Genomic DNA, 14,635 nt, shown 5'->3' with positions numbered 1-14,635 from the left:
AACTCGCTGAGGTCTTGTCATCTTAAAAAATAGCTTTCTTTGGAAGTTCCCATGTGGTGCAGTGGATTAAGGTTCCAACATTGCTAATGTGGGTTTGATCCCTGGCCCAGGTGCTTCCAGATGCCGTAGGTGCGGCTGAAAAAAAATAGCTTCTTTGACTCAAAGCAAGATTTTTGCTCAGTTCCCTCCTATTCTTTTTTTTTTTTTTTTTTTTTTTTTTTTTGGTCTTTTTAGAGCCACACCCTCAGCATATGGAGGTTCCCAGGCTAGGGTTCCAGTTGAAGCTATAGCTGCCAGCCTATGCCAGGACCACAGCAGCGCCAGATCCAAACAGCTGGTAGCAATACTGGATCCTTAGCCCACTGAGCAAGGCCAGGGATCGAACTTGTGTCCTCATGGATACTAATCAGATTCGTTTCCCGCTGAGCTGAGACAGGAACTCAGGTTCCCTCCTATCCTTTTTTCAACCCTTTCCAGTCTGACCTTTCTCATTAGATACTTTTGTCTTGACCTCATAGCTGAGTTTGACACAGTCACTTCCTCCTTGAAAATTCTTTATTGATTTACATGGACATTATACTCTGATGTTCTTTTTTCTTTTTTTTCTTTTCTGCCGAATTGGTGGCATACGGAAGTTCCCGGGCCAGGGATTGAATCTGAGCCACAGCTACAGCAATGCTGGATCCTTAGCCCACTACACCAGGTTGGGGATTGAACTGGCACTTCCACAGAGACAAGCCAGGTCCTTAATCCACTCTGCCACAGCGGGAACTCCTGATTTTTTCATTTTATGCCTCTGACTTCTCCTCAAGCTACATCAGCAGTTCTCTAAATGTGTCCCCAAGATGGAGTCCCTGTGATCTTTTAAGGTGCCAAGGAAATCAAAACTGTCTTCAAAATAACACTAAGATGTGACTTGCCTTTTTCATTGTGTTGGCATTTGCATTTGATCTTTGCTACTTGCACTTCAAACTTAACAACATTCTTTGGTTTCCTAAATGCTTCAAGCTCCTTTCAACCTTAGAATTTTTAAGCATCCTGTTTCCAATGCCTAGAGTATTTCCCCACACTAACCCTCCCTCATGACTAATATTGAAGAGACTGACAGTGAACTAGGTGCTGCTGAATCTTCCTGCAGGTCTTTAACGTCTCTTCTCCAGAGTGTTTCTCTGGGATCCTTCTGCCTTCCCCAGGCTCAGATTCTCCTCTAAGTGCTCTTATCACATTCCATTTCGTGAATTGAAATTTTGGTCACTTAATTATTTGATGTCTGCCCCACTGTTACTTATGGCGCACTGAAGCAGAGAGTGAATTTGTTTTGGTCATTGTTCTAGCATGGTGGCCAGAATAATTGGCATTCCATAAGTACTTTGTAAAATGGACGAGTGGTTGAAATACTGTTGCAGTACACTGAAAGGCTGAATGGAATAGTGGAAGGAGTCCTGCACTGAAAGATTGGAGTGTGAATTTTAATTTTGTGTTTACAACTTTTGGACCTTTAAGGATTCTAGTTCCTTATCTGCAAAATGATGTGAGTGCCTCCCACAGCAGTGTTTATTACTGTGTTAGGCCTTGGAAATACAACGAAGATGAAAACAGACATACTTATTTTGTCGGCTTGTTCTAGTGGATTTGCTCTTGGGCCCAAAGGTCCTTTCTACAGAGATTCTATGCCATAAAGTGATGCATAGTAGGTGTCCTGTTTTGAAGGTTAAATGTATGGTGACGTCTTTAAAAGAGCTTAGAAATGTCTAATCACCTTTCATTTGTGTATTTGAAATCCTTATTTCTGTTTTGCAGTCCAAGCCTTACGCATTTGACCGGGTGTTCCAGTCAAGCACATCTCAAGAGCAAGTGTACAATGACTGTGCAAAGAAGATTGTTAAAGGTAAATATATTTGATCTGCTAAGTTGTCCCAACAGTAAAATTTTATTAGTAATCTTTCCCAGTTACACAACATTCTCTTTTTCACTTTGTCTCTTTCTTTTTAGTTAACCACAGTTGTTTAAACTAAAAGATCAAATAAAATTAATAAACCTATTGCTCAAATTCCGTGAACTTATATACAATACCTAGTGAAGGGTGTTAGGAGAATTGTAGTGTTATATACTTGTTCTTGGAAGATGCATTTCTATTAGATATTCCCAGGAAACTTTGCTAAGGTAACAATTCTAGAAATATAGGAGCATGAGAACAAAGAGAAAGTGCCTAGATGGGTGTCTGTAAAATACTGGGAAATAGTAGTCTGTCATTCTCCATTCCATTGTTATTCCTTCCCTAGGGTCTTGTCTTGTTCAAGTGAGGAATTGTTCAAGTGGAGCATTTTAACAGGGGTTGCTCAGAATGAAAAGTGTGTACATTCCAGTTTAATACTGTTAACTTATACTAAGATATTTTTCAAGTTTATATTTTCTAAAACTACAGAACCCTAGAGCTGAGAGAGTGTTAAGTGATTATTTGGACCTACTTTCCGTTCCTGCAGAAACACCTTACATCAGAGTGATCTTATGATTAATAGCCGTTACTTTGTGATATAATTTAAACCACTTTTTGACAGCTCTGATTGTTAAAAAATACTTCTTAGATTGAGGCAAAATCTGTCTTCTTATAGTGTTCACCAGGGATTAATAGCCATTACTTTGAAGAAGAGTTGGGATTCACTTTAAAAGTGTATAGATTAGGATTAAAGTAGGATCATAGACATTTCATCCAGTAACAGGAAAAAAGGTATGTAGTGTTTATGGGTAGAAGTTAGGTCCATACGTATGATGGAAGAAGAATGTACATGTTCCTTTACTAATTCATTCCATTTTGTCTGTGATATAGAAAGCAAATTCACAGAGTGAGGATAGGGGAGGAGCTTCTAGGAAAGGGAGTAAGTCATCTAACAGTATAGAAGTGAATGGACTAAGGACACATGGCATCATAAGGGCCCACTTGAGGCCAGTTGCCAGAGAGCTGAATTTACTCAGGTAGAACTTTGCCAGGCAAGTATAAAATGGGGAGCAGAGCAAAAGATGTAGTCAAGAGAGCAGTGCTAATGATGAAGCATGGCATCTAAGCTGACTGAGAGGGAGAAGGACATGGGTTGCTGGTGGGAGCAGAGTTTTTAAGGGACAGTGAAAAAAGGTGGTAAGATTAGTCTCAGTGGAGTTAAAGGTTTATTGGAATCATGTGCTAGAAGGAGTTGAAGAAGTGGATACTTGTTAGGGAGGCAGTGTGGTTAGTAATGAAAAAGTCTAGAGTGTGACCATGGACTTGGTATCTGAAGAAGCAAAGGACAAGATTGTGGAAAAAGACAGGCCAAGGATCTGAGAGGCCACAGTATCATCAAGTACATGGGTATCTAGTAGTGGGACCTGGAACCACCAAGAATTACAGCAGGAATGGAATCGTTAAGACGCAGTGGCCTGTAGAGAGAATTAACTTCTGATTCTGTAAATGATTGCAAGGAATGAACAGGCAGTGTGATCTTTTGTTATAAACATCAAATGGTTTTTCAAACGGATCTGTCCATCATGGAACATAATTATTCTGTAGACTTTGATTTTGACATTCTTTTGTCATCACTACAAAATAAAATTACTTTAGCTTTTTAAAAAATACAGTTATTGATTTGTGAATTCATGGGCAATTTAAATGTATAAGTCTTTTTCACATCTGTTGCAGCCAACATTAAACCCCAATGCACACTTGAATATTGGAGGTTTTTTTATCTGCTTATCTGTATGCATAATACAGAGTCTCTTTTGTTCATTTTACCTCATAATCCTATTTTGAGGTTTTTGGGGGCTTTTTTCTTTCTTTTTTTTTAGGGCCACACCTGTGGCATATGGAGGTTCCAAGGCTAGGGGTCAAACTGGAGTTACAGCTGCTGGCCTACAGCACAGCAGCAGCAGCATCATATCTGCGACCTACACCACAGCTCAAAGCAATGCCGGATCCTTAACCCACTGACTGAGGCCAGGGAACAAACCTGCAACCTCATGATTCCTAGCTGGATTCGTTTTTGCAGCACCACAATGGGAACTCCTTGAGTTTTGTTTTTATAGCTTTCTTTTACTAGGGATCTAACCAGGCTCTCAACATATTTGCATAAGTCTGTTATGATTTCAAGGATTTTGAACTTTTTTTTTTTTTAAGGTCCTTAAGGAAACTGTAGTTTGAAAAATATTATTCTGAATCATTTACCAAATGCTTAATGGGTTGTGGTCCTTAGCCTGATCTTCAAAAAACTGAATAAAGTTGTTGGCAATGATTAATCACACTGGGTATTCCCCCACCTTCAGATTCTCTTACTTGTATGGTTGTCTAGTTCTTAGCTTGTTAACATATCCAGAAGAGTATGATGAAAAACTTGGATCCGGAGTTCCCGTCGTGGTGCAGTGTTTAATGAATCCGACTAGGAACCATGAGGTTGCGGTTCGGTCCCTGCCCTTGCTCAGTGGGTTAAGGATCCGGCGTTGCTGTGAGCTTTGGTGTAGGTTGCAGACGCAGATCGGATCCCGCGTTGCTGTGGCTCTGGCGTAGGCCGGTGGCTACAGCTCTGATTGGACCCCTAGCCTGGGAACCTCCATATGCCGCGGGAGCGGCCCAAGAAATAGCAAAAAAGACAAAAAAAAAAAAAAGAAAAAAGAAAAACTTGGATCCTTTTGTGAAATCATGGTGATGAGTCTAGTATTCCCCAAAGTACCAGTTAAGTGACCCAAATAGGAAATGAGATTAGTTTAGCTACAGCTTTACCTTAAGATTTTGGTATACTTGTCTGAGATTCCCAGAATCTATCATTTTCGCTTTTTGAACATTTACAAGTTAATCATCTTCTGTTACCTCCATTCTCTGTGGCTTTTGTGAAATTTTTATCCATGGTGTGTAATTCTCTTATGACTAGAAACTTAGGCTCATTTAAAACCCATCCTTTGGGAGTTCCCATGGTGGCTCAGCAGTAACAAACCCGATTAGTAACCATGAGCAGGCAGGTTCAATCCCTGGCCTTGCTCAGTGGGTTAAGGACCCAGTGTTGCCATGAGCTGTGGTGTAGGTCACAGACTCGGCTCAGATCTGATGTTGCCATGGCTGTGGCATAGACCAGCAGCTATGGCTTGGATTTGACCCCAGCCTCATAATTTTCCATATACCGCGGGGGCAGCCCTAAAAAGACTACATACATACGTACGATAATTCAAATAAAACCATTTTTTGGTGATCCTACCCACCTTGATCCCAAAGTCTCTCTCGGCAGTGTTTTTTCTCTTGTTCCATTTTGAGGATAATGTTGCAGGAGACAGCAATACATCCTTTGTTAACATAATCATCTTTTCTAGGCAGTGCAGGTCTACTCCTTCATTATTCTTTTTCTGAATATTTTATTATTATTACTATTATTATTGTCTTTTTGCCTTTTCTAGGGCCGCATCCGCGGCATTCGGAGATTCCCAGGCTAGGGGCCCAATCAGAGCTGTAGCTGCTGGCCTACACCACAGCCACAGCAACGCTGGATCCCCAACCCACTGAGCAGGGCCAGGGATCGAATCCGCAACCTCATGATTCCTAGTCGGATTCGTTAACCGCTGAGCCACAATGGGAACTCCCTTTTTCTGAATATTTTAAAAGCTCTCTTTAGGATCTGGTTTTTGTTTTATTTTTGTAAGACTCATTTATCTTGGGCTTTTACCTTTCTCTTCCTGTTCTATTTTTATCCCTTTTGTACATCCTCATTTATGTAGTCTCTTAACAGTAGCCTCATAACTACCTTTCTCAGAACTCTGAAATCTAGGGTACTTGTTTCTACCAACTTTTGTTCTGTTTCGTTAATGTTTACAGTTCGTTCTTTTTCTGAAATTTCCCTCCTTTTCCCAACATTTTGGTCCCTTTTACTGTTTTACCTCTTACCAACAGATTCCTGCGTTACTTTTATTTTTTATTTTATTTTTTATTTTTGTCTTTAGCCTCCGGCATATACCACAGCCACAGCCACACCAGATCCTTAACCCACTGAGGGAGGCCAGGGATTGAACTGCGTCCTCATGAATACTGGTCAGATTCATTTCTGCTGAGCCACATGGGGAACTCAGCTTTACTTTTTTGGAACTGATGGTTTATGAAAAAGTACTTTAGCCAGGACCCGGTATGAAGTAAGCACATAACAGATAGCAATGAGTTTAATCAGCCATAATCATACTTGGGATAACTCATAGCCTAAGATATTTTCACTCTACAAAAAGAGACTTAAGCAGTTGTTACAGTGGAAGCTTTCTGTCTCTCTCTTCAGATTCCCTGCCAGCTTTGTGATTTATAGAAAAGTATCACCTGCTTATGACATCTTTATCTTTACCCAAATGCTCTGCCATTTTGGAGGAGCCTGAATATAGTGGGTTTTGTCCCAGACAAGATACAGATGTGGCTAAGTTAGCAACAAATACGTAGATTTAGGAGTGTGATGAGGTGGTGAGGGTAGATGAGGTGGGAGGATAGAACTCAATTAAATACGTTGTGGGTTGGGTTTGGGACCCTCATTGGCACACAGATCAAGTAGAAAGCCATGGTTAGAAACTGTGTTAGGCAAGTTACGGCAAAATGATGGGTGAGATGGTATCTCTTCTGAGATACGAATTTGATGAGCAAGTTGCCAGGAATGAGCTGAGTGCAACTGTATTATCTGGGCCTCTGACAATCTGCTGAGGTTGTGTTGTTTCATAAATTTCTGTACAAGTAAATAACTTATGTATAGGGCTGTTACTGTTTCCTTTTTGGAGATTCATTAGATAGATCTTTTTTCTTTGGAACGCAGTTTATCCACCTATATTCTCTTTTCAGTTCTGAACCCTAGTGATGTCTACAAGTTGGATTCCCCAGTATAAAATAGTTGTCACATATTCAGTATTTGCTGTATGCTAGGTACCTACCAGGCCTCCATAGATTCCACCGTTTCCCACCTTAGATTCCTGACCAGGAGTTTCTGCCACTGTATCCACCTTAATTTTGCCAGATGTAACCTGCCGTACGTTTATTTTGGTGCCTCTATTCCTTGAGAATATAGTGTAGTGATTAAAAACTTGTCTTCGGAGCTAAGACTGTCTAGAGTTGAGTCCCAGCTCTGTCTTAATAGTTGTGGAACTGTAGACAAGTTACCTAACCTTTGGGGGTTTTTGAGTTTTCTTGTTTGTTTGTTTTTTGCTTTTTAGGGCTGCATGTGTGACATATGGAGATTCCCGGACTAGAGGTCCAATCAGAGCTATAGCTGCTGGCCTATACCACAGCCACAGCAATGCAGGATCCAAGCAGTGTCTGCGACCTACACTGCAGCTCACAGCGACACCAGATCCGTAACCCACTGAGCGAGGCCAGGATCAAACCCACAACCTCGTGGTTCCTAGTCGGATTTGTTTCCACTCTGCCACGAGAACTCCCTGCCTCTGTTTCTCACAAGAGGGCAAACATATATTACAAAAGTGGAGGGACACTGTAGGAAGATGCTGTGTGTTATGAGCATTTGGCAAGCGTTGGAGTGTGTGCACTGAACACTGTGCCAGGCTGGTCAAGAAGGCAGACAAGTAAATTGGTGGTCGCAATACTCAGTGATAAGTATTATGATTAAATGCAGATGCTATAAGAACACATAGGATAGGACTCTTACCCAGATTCATTTAGGGGTGTGTTGTGGAATTGCGTTGGATGGAGAAAGAAGTAAAGCCTAAGCTAGTCTTAATGGATGCACAAGAATAGGAAGGAGAGTGCCCTCCAGACAGAGATGCACTTGGATTAAGGCAGCCCACATGAGAAAAGTATCACCTGTTTGGGGAAGATCATACATTATAGTAAGACTGACATTGAGCCATATGAAATTGTCAGATTCAGTCATTTTTACCAACAAAACCAACAATGGGAAGGATAATGAGAGGTGAAGCTGAAAAGGCAAACAAGAGCTAGGTCCAGAAGTTCCCATTCTCGCTGAGTGGAAATGAATCCAACTAGTATCCATGGAGACCCAGGTTCGATCCCTGGCCTTGCTCAGTGGGTTAAGGATCCGGTGTTGCTGTGAGCTGTGGTGTAGATCTGGCATTGCTGTGGCTGTAGTGTAGGCCAGTGGCTACAGCTCTGATTCAGCCCCTAGCCTGGGAACCTCCATATCCTGCCGATGCAGCCCTTAAAAAAAAGAGGTCCAAAAGTGCCTGATTTTATCTGATTACAGATACCTGCTCTCTGGGATTTTCAGAGAGATGAGTAGTGTATATGTGTGTATGTGTGAAGATAAGTGGCAAATCACTCATGATATTTTTCATGGAATTAGAACAAACAATCCAAAAATGTAAATGGAACCACAAAAGACCCAGAATTGCCAAAGCAATCTTGCGAAACAAAAAGCAAGCAGGAGCCATAACTCTCCCAGACCTCAGGCATTATTACAGAGCCACAGTAGTCAAGACAGTGTGGTAGAGACCCAGACACCTACAGTCAATTAATCTTCGACAAAGGAGGCAAGAATATAAAATAGGAAAGAGACAGTCTTCAGCAAGTGGTACTGGAAAAACTGGACAGCCATATGTAAGCCAATGTAACTGGAACACACCCTCGCACCATGCACAAAAATAAACTCAAAATGGCTTAAGACTTAAATGTAAGACAAGACACGATCAAACTCCTAGAAGAGAACATAGGCAACACATTCTCTGATATCAACCTTAAAATGTTTTCCCAGATCAGTCTCTCAAAGCAACAGAAATAAAAGCAAAAATAAACCAGTGGAATCTAATCAAACTGATATGCTTTTGCACAGCAGAGGAAACCATAAAAAAAAAGACAGCTTGAATGGGAGAAAATAGTTTTCTTTTTCTTTTTTTTTGCTTTTTTTTGCTTTTAGGGCTGCACTCACATCATATGAAGGTTCCCAGACTAGGGGTCTAATCGGAGCTACAGCCGCCGGCCGGAGCTACAGCAACGCCAGATCTGAGCTGTGTCTGTGACCTACACCACAGCTCGCGGCAACACCGGATCCCCAACCCACTGAGCGAGGCCAGGGATCGAACCCATAACCTCCTGGTTCCTAGTTGGATTGTTTCTGCTACGTGAACTCCAGGAGAAAATAGTTTCAATGCAACTGATGGGTTTCATCTCTAAAATGTACAAACAACTTATACAACTCAATAGCAAAAAAGCCAACAACTCAATTGAAAAATGGGCAAAAGACCGGAATAGACATTTGTCCAAAGAAGATATACAGATGGCCAACAAGCACATGAAAAAATGCTCAACATCACTGATTATTAGAGAAATGCAAATCAAAATTACTATGAGGTACCACCTCACACCAGTCAGAATGGCCATCATTAATAAGACCACAAATAACACAAGTGCTGGAGAGGGTGTGGAAAAGAGGGAACCCATCTGCACTGTTGGTGAGAATGTAAATTGGTACAACCACTATGGAAAACAGTATGAAAGTACCTTAGAAAACTATACATAGAATAGCCGTATGACCCAGCAGTCCCACTCTTGGGCATATATCTGGATAAAACTTTCCTTGAAAAAGACACATGCACCCATATGTTCATGGCAGCACTATTTACAATAGCCAAGACATGGAAACAACCTAAATGTCCATTGACAGATGAATGGATTAAGATGTGGTGTATATACGCAATGGAATACTACTCAGCCATAAAAAAGAACAAAATAATGCCATTTGCAGCAACATGGATAGAACTAGAGACTCTCATACTAAGTGAAGCAAGTCAGAGAAAGACAAATACCATATGATATCACATATTTCTGGAGTCTAATATAAGGCACAAATGAACCTTTCCACAGGAAAGAAAATCATGGACATGGAGAACAGACTTGTGGTTGCCAAGGGGAAAGGAGTGGGATGGATTGGGGTTTTGGGGTTAATAGATACAAACTATTGCCTTTGGAAGGTATAAGCAATGAGAATCCTGCTGTATAGCACTGGGAGCTATATCTCTGGTCACTTATGATGGAACATGATATTATGAGAAAAAAGAATGTACATATGTATGTGTGACTGGGTCACCTTGCTATACAGTAGAAAATTGACAGAACACTGTAAACCAGCTATAATGGGAAAAAAATAAAAATTATTAGGAAAAAAAAGATATATGCCTTTCATTGTATGAAATTTTACCTCTGAAGTGTAACATTAAATTCTGGCTAATGGTGTATGCACAATGAAGTATTTAGGTTGCAGTGTATTGATGTCTGCAGTTTACCTTGTAATGCGTTAAATAAGATGGATTGATAGATACATAGATACATGATTAAAGCAAACTGTAAAATAACAAAATGTTAATGACAGAATCTTAGTAATGGGTTGTAGGGATGCTCCCTGTAAAATTCATTCCTTTTTTTTCTTTTTGGCATGTTTAGACTTTTTAATAATAAAATGTTGGCAGTTTAATCACTATAGAAAGCGAAAGTCAGGAATGGATTTGAAGGTATGCAAGAAAGGATTATCTTCCTAATTGTTAAAACTGTTAGTGCTTTAATGATAACTTGGTGCCTCTAGAAACCATCCAATCATTGTTAAATCCCCTGCACCCAGAACAGAGAGCCTAAAGTTTTGCTTGAAGTCCCAAATACAAATATATTGCATACATTTATTATTCTATGAGTCCTCATGTAATGTGTTTCACTAAATAAAAACTTACGAAGATGGAGAAGCTAGAGCTCAGGGACCCCCTGGACTTACTAGCCCTACTGTAGACAAACCCAGTAACAGGGTCTTCCTGGAGACCTTGGTGCTCCCAGCCCCTCTGGAGCAAGAGGTGAGAGAGGTTTCCCCAGCAAACGTGATGAGCCTCATCCCCCTGGCCCCATTGGTACCATGGGTGCTCCTGAACCCAAAGGTGCTCATAGAAGTGCTGGTCCTCCTTATGCTGCTGGTTTCACCATATACGCTGTTTAATCGCTAAGGTGGCTGGGAAAATAATGTTAACCAGAGCGACATTGGCTTACAGCCCTCCCAACAGAAAAGGGATAGTTAGCCTGGTGTTCTACTTCCCTAGGCAGGCCTGTGCCCTAACTCAGCAAGAAGTAGTTACTGGATGGTCGTTGCCCAATATCCCCTTTAAGCATAAAGGGGTAAAACACCTGGAGGGGGGAATGATAGGGATGAAGTAGACACAGGGAGTTTTAAAAGTCCCAATAGAGGACGACAGATAACGAAGGATACTTAGGGGACATTGGGAGATCCCTGTAAGTTAATAAATTGCTCAAAAAAGCCATCAGCACAAGGCAGGCTTGCTTCATTAGTGGATCAGTGAAGCATTGGGTGGGGGATGGGATGAGACCTGCATTCAGATTCAGACCCAGGGCAGGAGTTTGAGGACCGCCCTTCTGCTGATTGGAATACAACACCTTACTGGATACCAAGGAGAAGCTGCTGCTCCCAGAAAGGAAGAGATGGGCTCTTCCAACCCACACTCCCCTTGGAAGATAAAACTGTAGCCCTCCTCCGGATCCTCGCCTGCCAGGTTGCATCTCTTACAAGCGTCCTATTTCTTGCCTTAAAAAAAAAATTACTGTAGTATCATATAGACATGCTAATATGGTCTTGAGAAAGTCACTTACTCATTCACCTACCAATAGTTATTAAGTACTCATTGTGTCAGTTGCTGGGTAATTGGATAAAGAACAAACTGAGTCCCTGAAAACTGGAGATCAAAAGGTCACCGTGTTCACTCACATTTTTCCCTACTTTGGCCTAGTAAGGGAATATACTTAAATGTTAATATCTTGGGGTACACAAAGGGCTAGAAAAGTGATGTTTTTTTTTTTTTTATTTCATGAAAACTTTCTGATAATTCATTTTGAGGTAGGACTGGGCTTCTTAAACTTTGTATAAGAAGGAATGTTGTTTGTGTTTGTGAGGCTTAACTACCAATCAGTCCTACTTCTAAAATTCATATCTGTGTGTAAATTGGCAGAACATTTTTTTCCTTTTGGGTCACATAAAGCTTTAGAATACAGGTGAAATGACATTTGAGGTGAGAGGTGATTATAAGTAGTGAAATTTAAAATTTGTTTTTTAGGAGTTTAGCAATGTTGGAACCTTAACCCCCTGCACCACATGGGAACTTCCAAAGAAAGCTGTTTTTTAAGATGGCAAGACCTCACTCAGCAAGTTTAAATGCTGGTGGGAACAATCTGGTAATCTAAGAGAGAAAGTGAGCATCTAAAGATGGGGGGTGGGTAGTTCCTGTTGTGATTCAGTGGGTTACCAACCCAACTAGTATCCATGAGGGTGTGAGTTCAGTCCTTGGCCTTGCTCAGGGTGTTACAATCCTGCATTGTCATTATCAATGAACTATGGTCTAGGTTGCAGACATGGCTTAGATCCCATGTTACTGTGGCTGTGGCATAGGCTGGCATCTGCACCTCTGATTTAACCCTTAGCCTCTGAACTAGCAGATGCGGCCCTAGAAAGCAGGGGAAGAAAATATTTTTTAAATAAAATTTGCTTTTTACTGACAAAAAGTATTCTGGTCTTGAGAGAAAGGAATTCCTTAGATGCATCATCACTAAGAGAATATTACTGTTATAGAGTTCCTGCTGTGGTGCAGTGGATTAAAGATTTGGCATTGTCTCTGCAATGGCAGAGATTTAATCCTTGCCCCAGTACAGTGGGTTAAGGATCCAGCGTTGCTGCAGCAGTGGTATAGGTTGCAGCTGTGGCTTGGATTCAGTCCCCTGGCCCAGGAATTTCCATATGCTGTGGGTGTGGACAAGAAAATTACTATTAATATGTTCTTTCTTTTTAATATTCTTATTAATTTTCCTTAATGCGTTTATAATTTTTTCATGTGCTAAACTTTGACTTGGATGAAATCTTTCCTATTAGTGTAAGGAAAATTGGAATCTTCCTTACTATTCTTTCCACAAATTTGCGGATTTTACTGTGCATGGATAAGGAACAGAGTTGATGTATGTGTGAATTTTTTAGATTGTTTTCTGACATTCTGTTATGAGTTTTACTTACAGAAAAAAATCCTCTGATATATGAAATCCCTTATTTTCTCACAGATGTACTTGAAGGATACAATGGAACAATATTTGCATACGGACAGACATCTTCCGGGAAGACACACACAATGGAGGTAGCTTTTATAGTCTGTCCTTGGATGTAGTTTGTAGCACACACAGTCCTTTCCTTCATTATTTGTGGTGTTATTTTACCATGCTTAAACAGCTTTCTTTACTCTTACTAGCTTTGTCTCATATGATACATGAGTTATATCATTGTTGGAATCTAATTAGTTCCTGAGTTTGAAAAGTGAAATTATGTAATCAAAATCATATCTAGCTTTGTTTTCACAGTGTAACTGTAAATTGTGAATGCTTTAGAATTAAATAAGAATTCTGTTATCTTAAAATGGGAAATTTTGAAGTTTTAAATGTTGATGTTTTCAATTCTATTCAGAGAACTTTTTTCTTCCTCCTTGGTAGTGTCTGTCCTGTTCCCCCACCCACTAGCCAAATACTTGCCATTTTTCTCTGATAAGAAAGTGTCAAAAATTATCAGAGCTGCTATTAATAATAAATGTGGACCTGCTTCTAGAAAACAACCTGTAATCTTCTGTCACTGCTACAGAGTATCTGCTTTTATCATTTATATGAGCATTCCGTATAAAATAAATGACTGCTTACTTTAGTGTCATTTATGTTACTGATTTTTTTAATGTTATAGTCAGAGAACAAGGACGCTCCTAGCACATGGATGAATTTTACTTCAAGTAGAAGCAACAGTGCAGGTTTATATGCAAGCACCTAAAGAAAACTTTTTCCTAGAATGTGTTCATTTATAAATGTTATTGAATTTGTAACAGTTGAATTGGGCTTTTTTAGGTATTTGTAGGGTCATATTTTTTTCACCAAAAAAATGGCAACAATTAGAATTCCTATCCTCTGTTGACTGGGAATTGTAGACTTAAAGTTTTGATTTTTAGTTTGTTTGTTATAGTTTGTTTAAGAAATGTGGTTTTTTTTTCTGTTTAGGGTAAACTTCATGATCCAGAAGGCATGGGAATTATTCCAAGAATAGTGCAAGATATTTTTAATTATATTTATTCCATGGATGAAAACTTGGAATTTCATATTAAGGTAAAGTCATTGGAAAAAGATTATATTTTATTTTATACCTAGAATAATTCTGTTCCAAAAAGTAACAAGTAGTTTTCTTTTAAAAATGTTTTTAAATATTTTATTTTGTTTTGTTTTTTTAATATTTTAAAATTTTATTTTATGGATAGGTGTAGTTAAAAGATCATTAGAATTAGTAAACTCAGCTCCTTCATCTGCAGTAGTAAACATGTAAGCTAAGTCTCTCTTGCCTTAGCTTCTTTGTCTATAAGATAAAGGAGTTTGTTTTGCTACAGAGCTCAAACTAATTAGTCTAATTCATTTTAGATGGAGATAATGTAATAGAAAATGCATTTTAGTTACATAAGGAATTTAGCAGATTTAGGGCTTCCCATTAGAATATGAGCTCTGGCTGAGTTGTCCCCATAGTGTAGATGGTGCTTGGCACTCAGACCCCAATAAATATTTAATGAAGAAGTGAATAAATTACTTTAAAATTTTAAGTGGTTGATCTTTTTATTCCTTTATTTCCTCTGCCCT

General features: G+C 39.7%; 1 protein-coding gene and 1 long non-coding RNA gene across 4 annotated transcripts in view; both read left to right on the top strand.

The window, feature by feature from the left end:
* KIF5B (kinesin family member 5B) overlaps positions 1-14,635 on the top strand; it is a 56,397-nt gene that overhangs the window by 8,040 nt on the left and 33,722 nt on the right. For all 3 annotated transcript variants that reach the window (XR_002336340.2, XR_014817833.1, XM_021064805.2), the window contains exons 2-4: positions 1,801-1,888; positions 13,040-13,113; positions 14,012-14,116. Coding sequence is in view for 1 of the 3 variants with exons in the window: in XM_021064805.2 (XP_020920464.1) it covers positions 1,801-1,888; positions 13,040-13,113; positions 14,012-14,116 (267 nt within the window). In the remaining 2 variants the exon portion in view is untranslated. The remainder of the gene's footprint in view (positions 1-1,800; positions 1,889-13,039; positions 13,114-14,011; positions 14,117-14,635) is intronic.
* Positions 4,372-9,674, top strand: LOC146399497 (uncharacterized). The gene is made up of 2 exons (XR_014817856.1): positions 4,372-7,974; positions 9,014-9,674. It is a non-coding gene; the product is annotated as an uncharacterized LOC146399497 (long non-coding RNA).

The sequence above is a fragment of the Sus scrofa genome, chromosome 10, assembly GCF_054392235.1.
Source record: "Sus scrofa isolate SSC_HxYL_T2T_F1_AM1 chromosome 10, Sscrofa_HxYL_maternal_Yorkshire_Landrace_v2.0, whole genome shotgun sequence".
NCBI classification, from domain to species: domain Eukaryota; kingdom Metazoa; phylum Chordata; class Mammalia; order Artiodactyla; family Suidae; genus Sus; species Sus scrofa.
The sequence above is the reverse complement of the archived record's forward strand: the minus strand, read 5'-3'. Positions and strand labels throughout refer to the sequence as shown.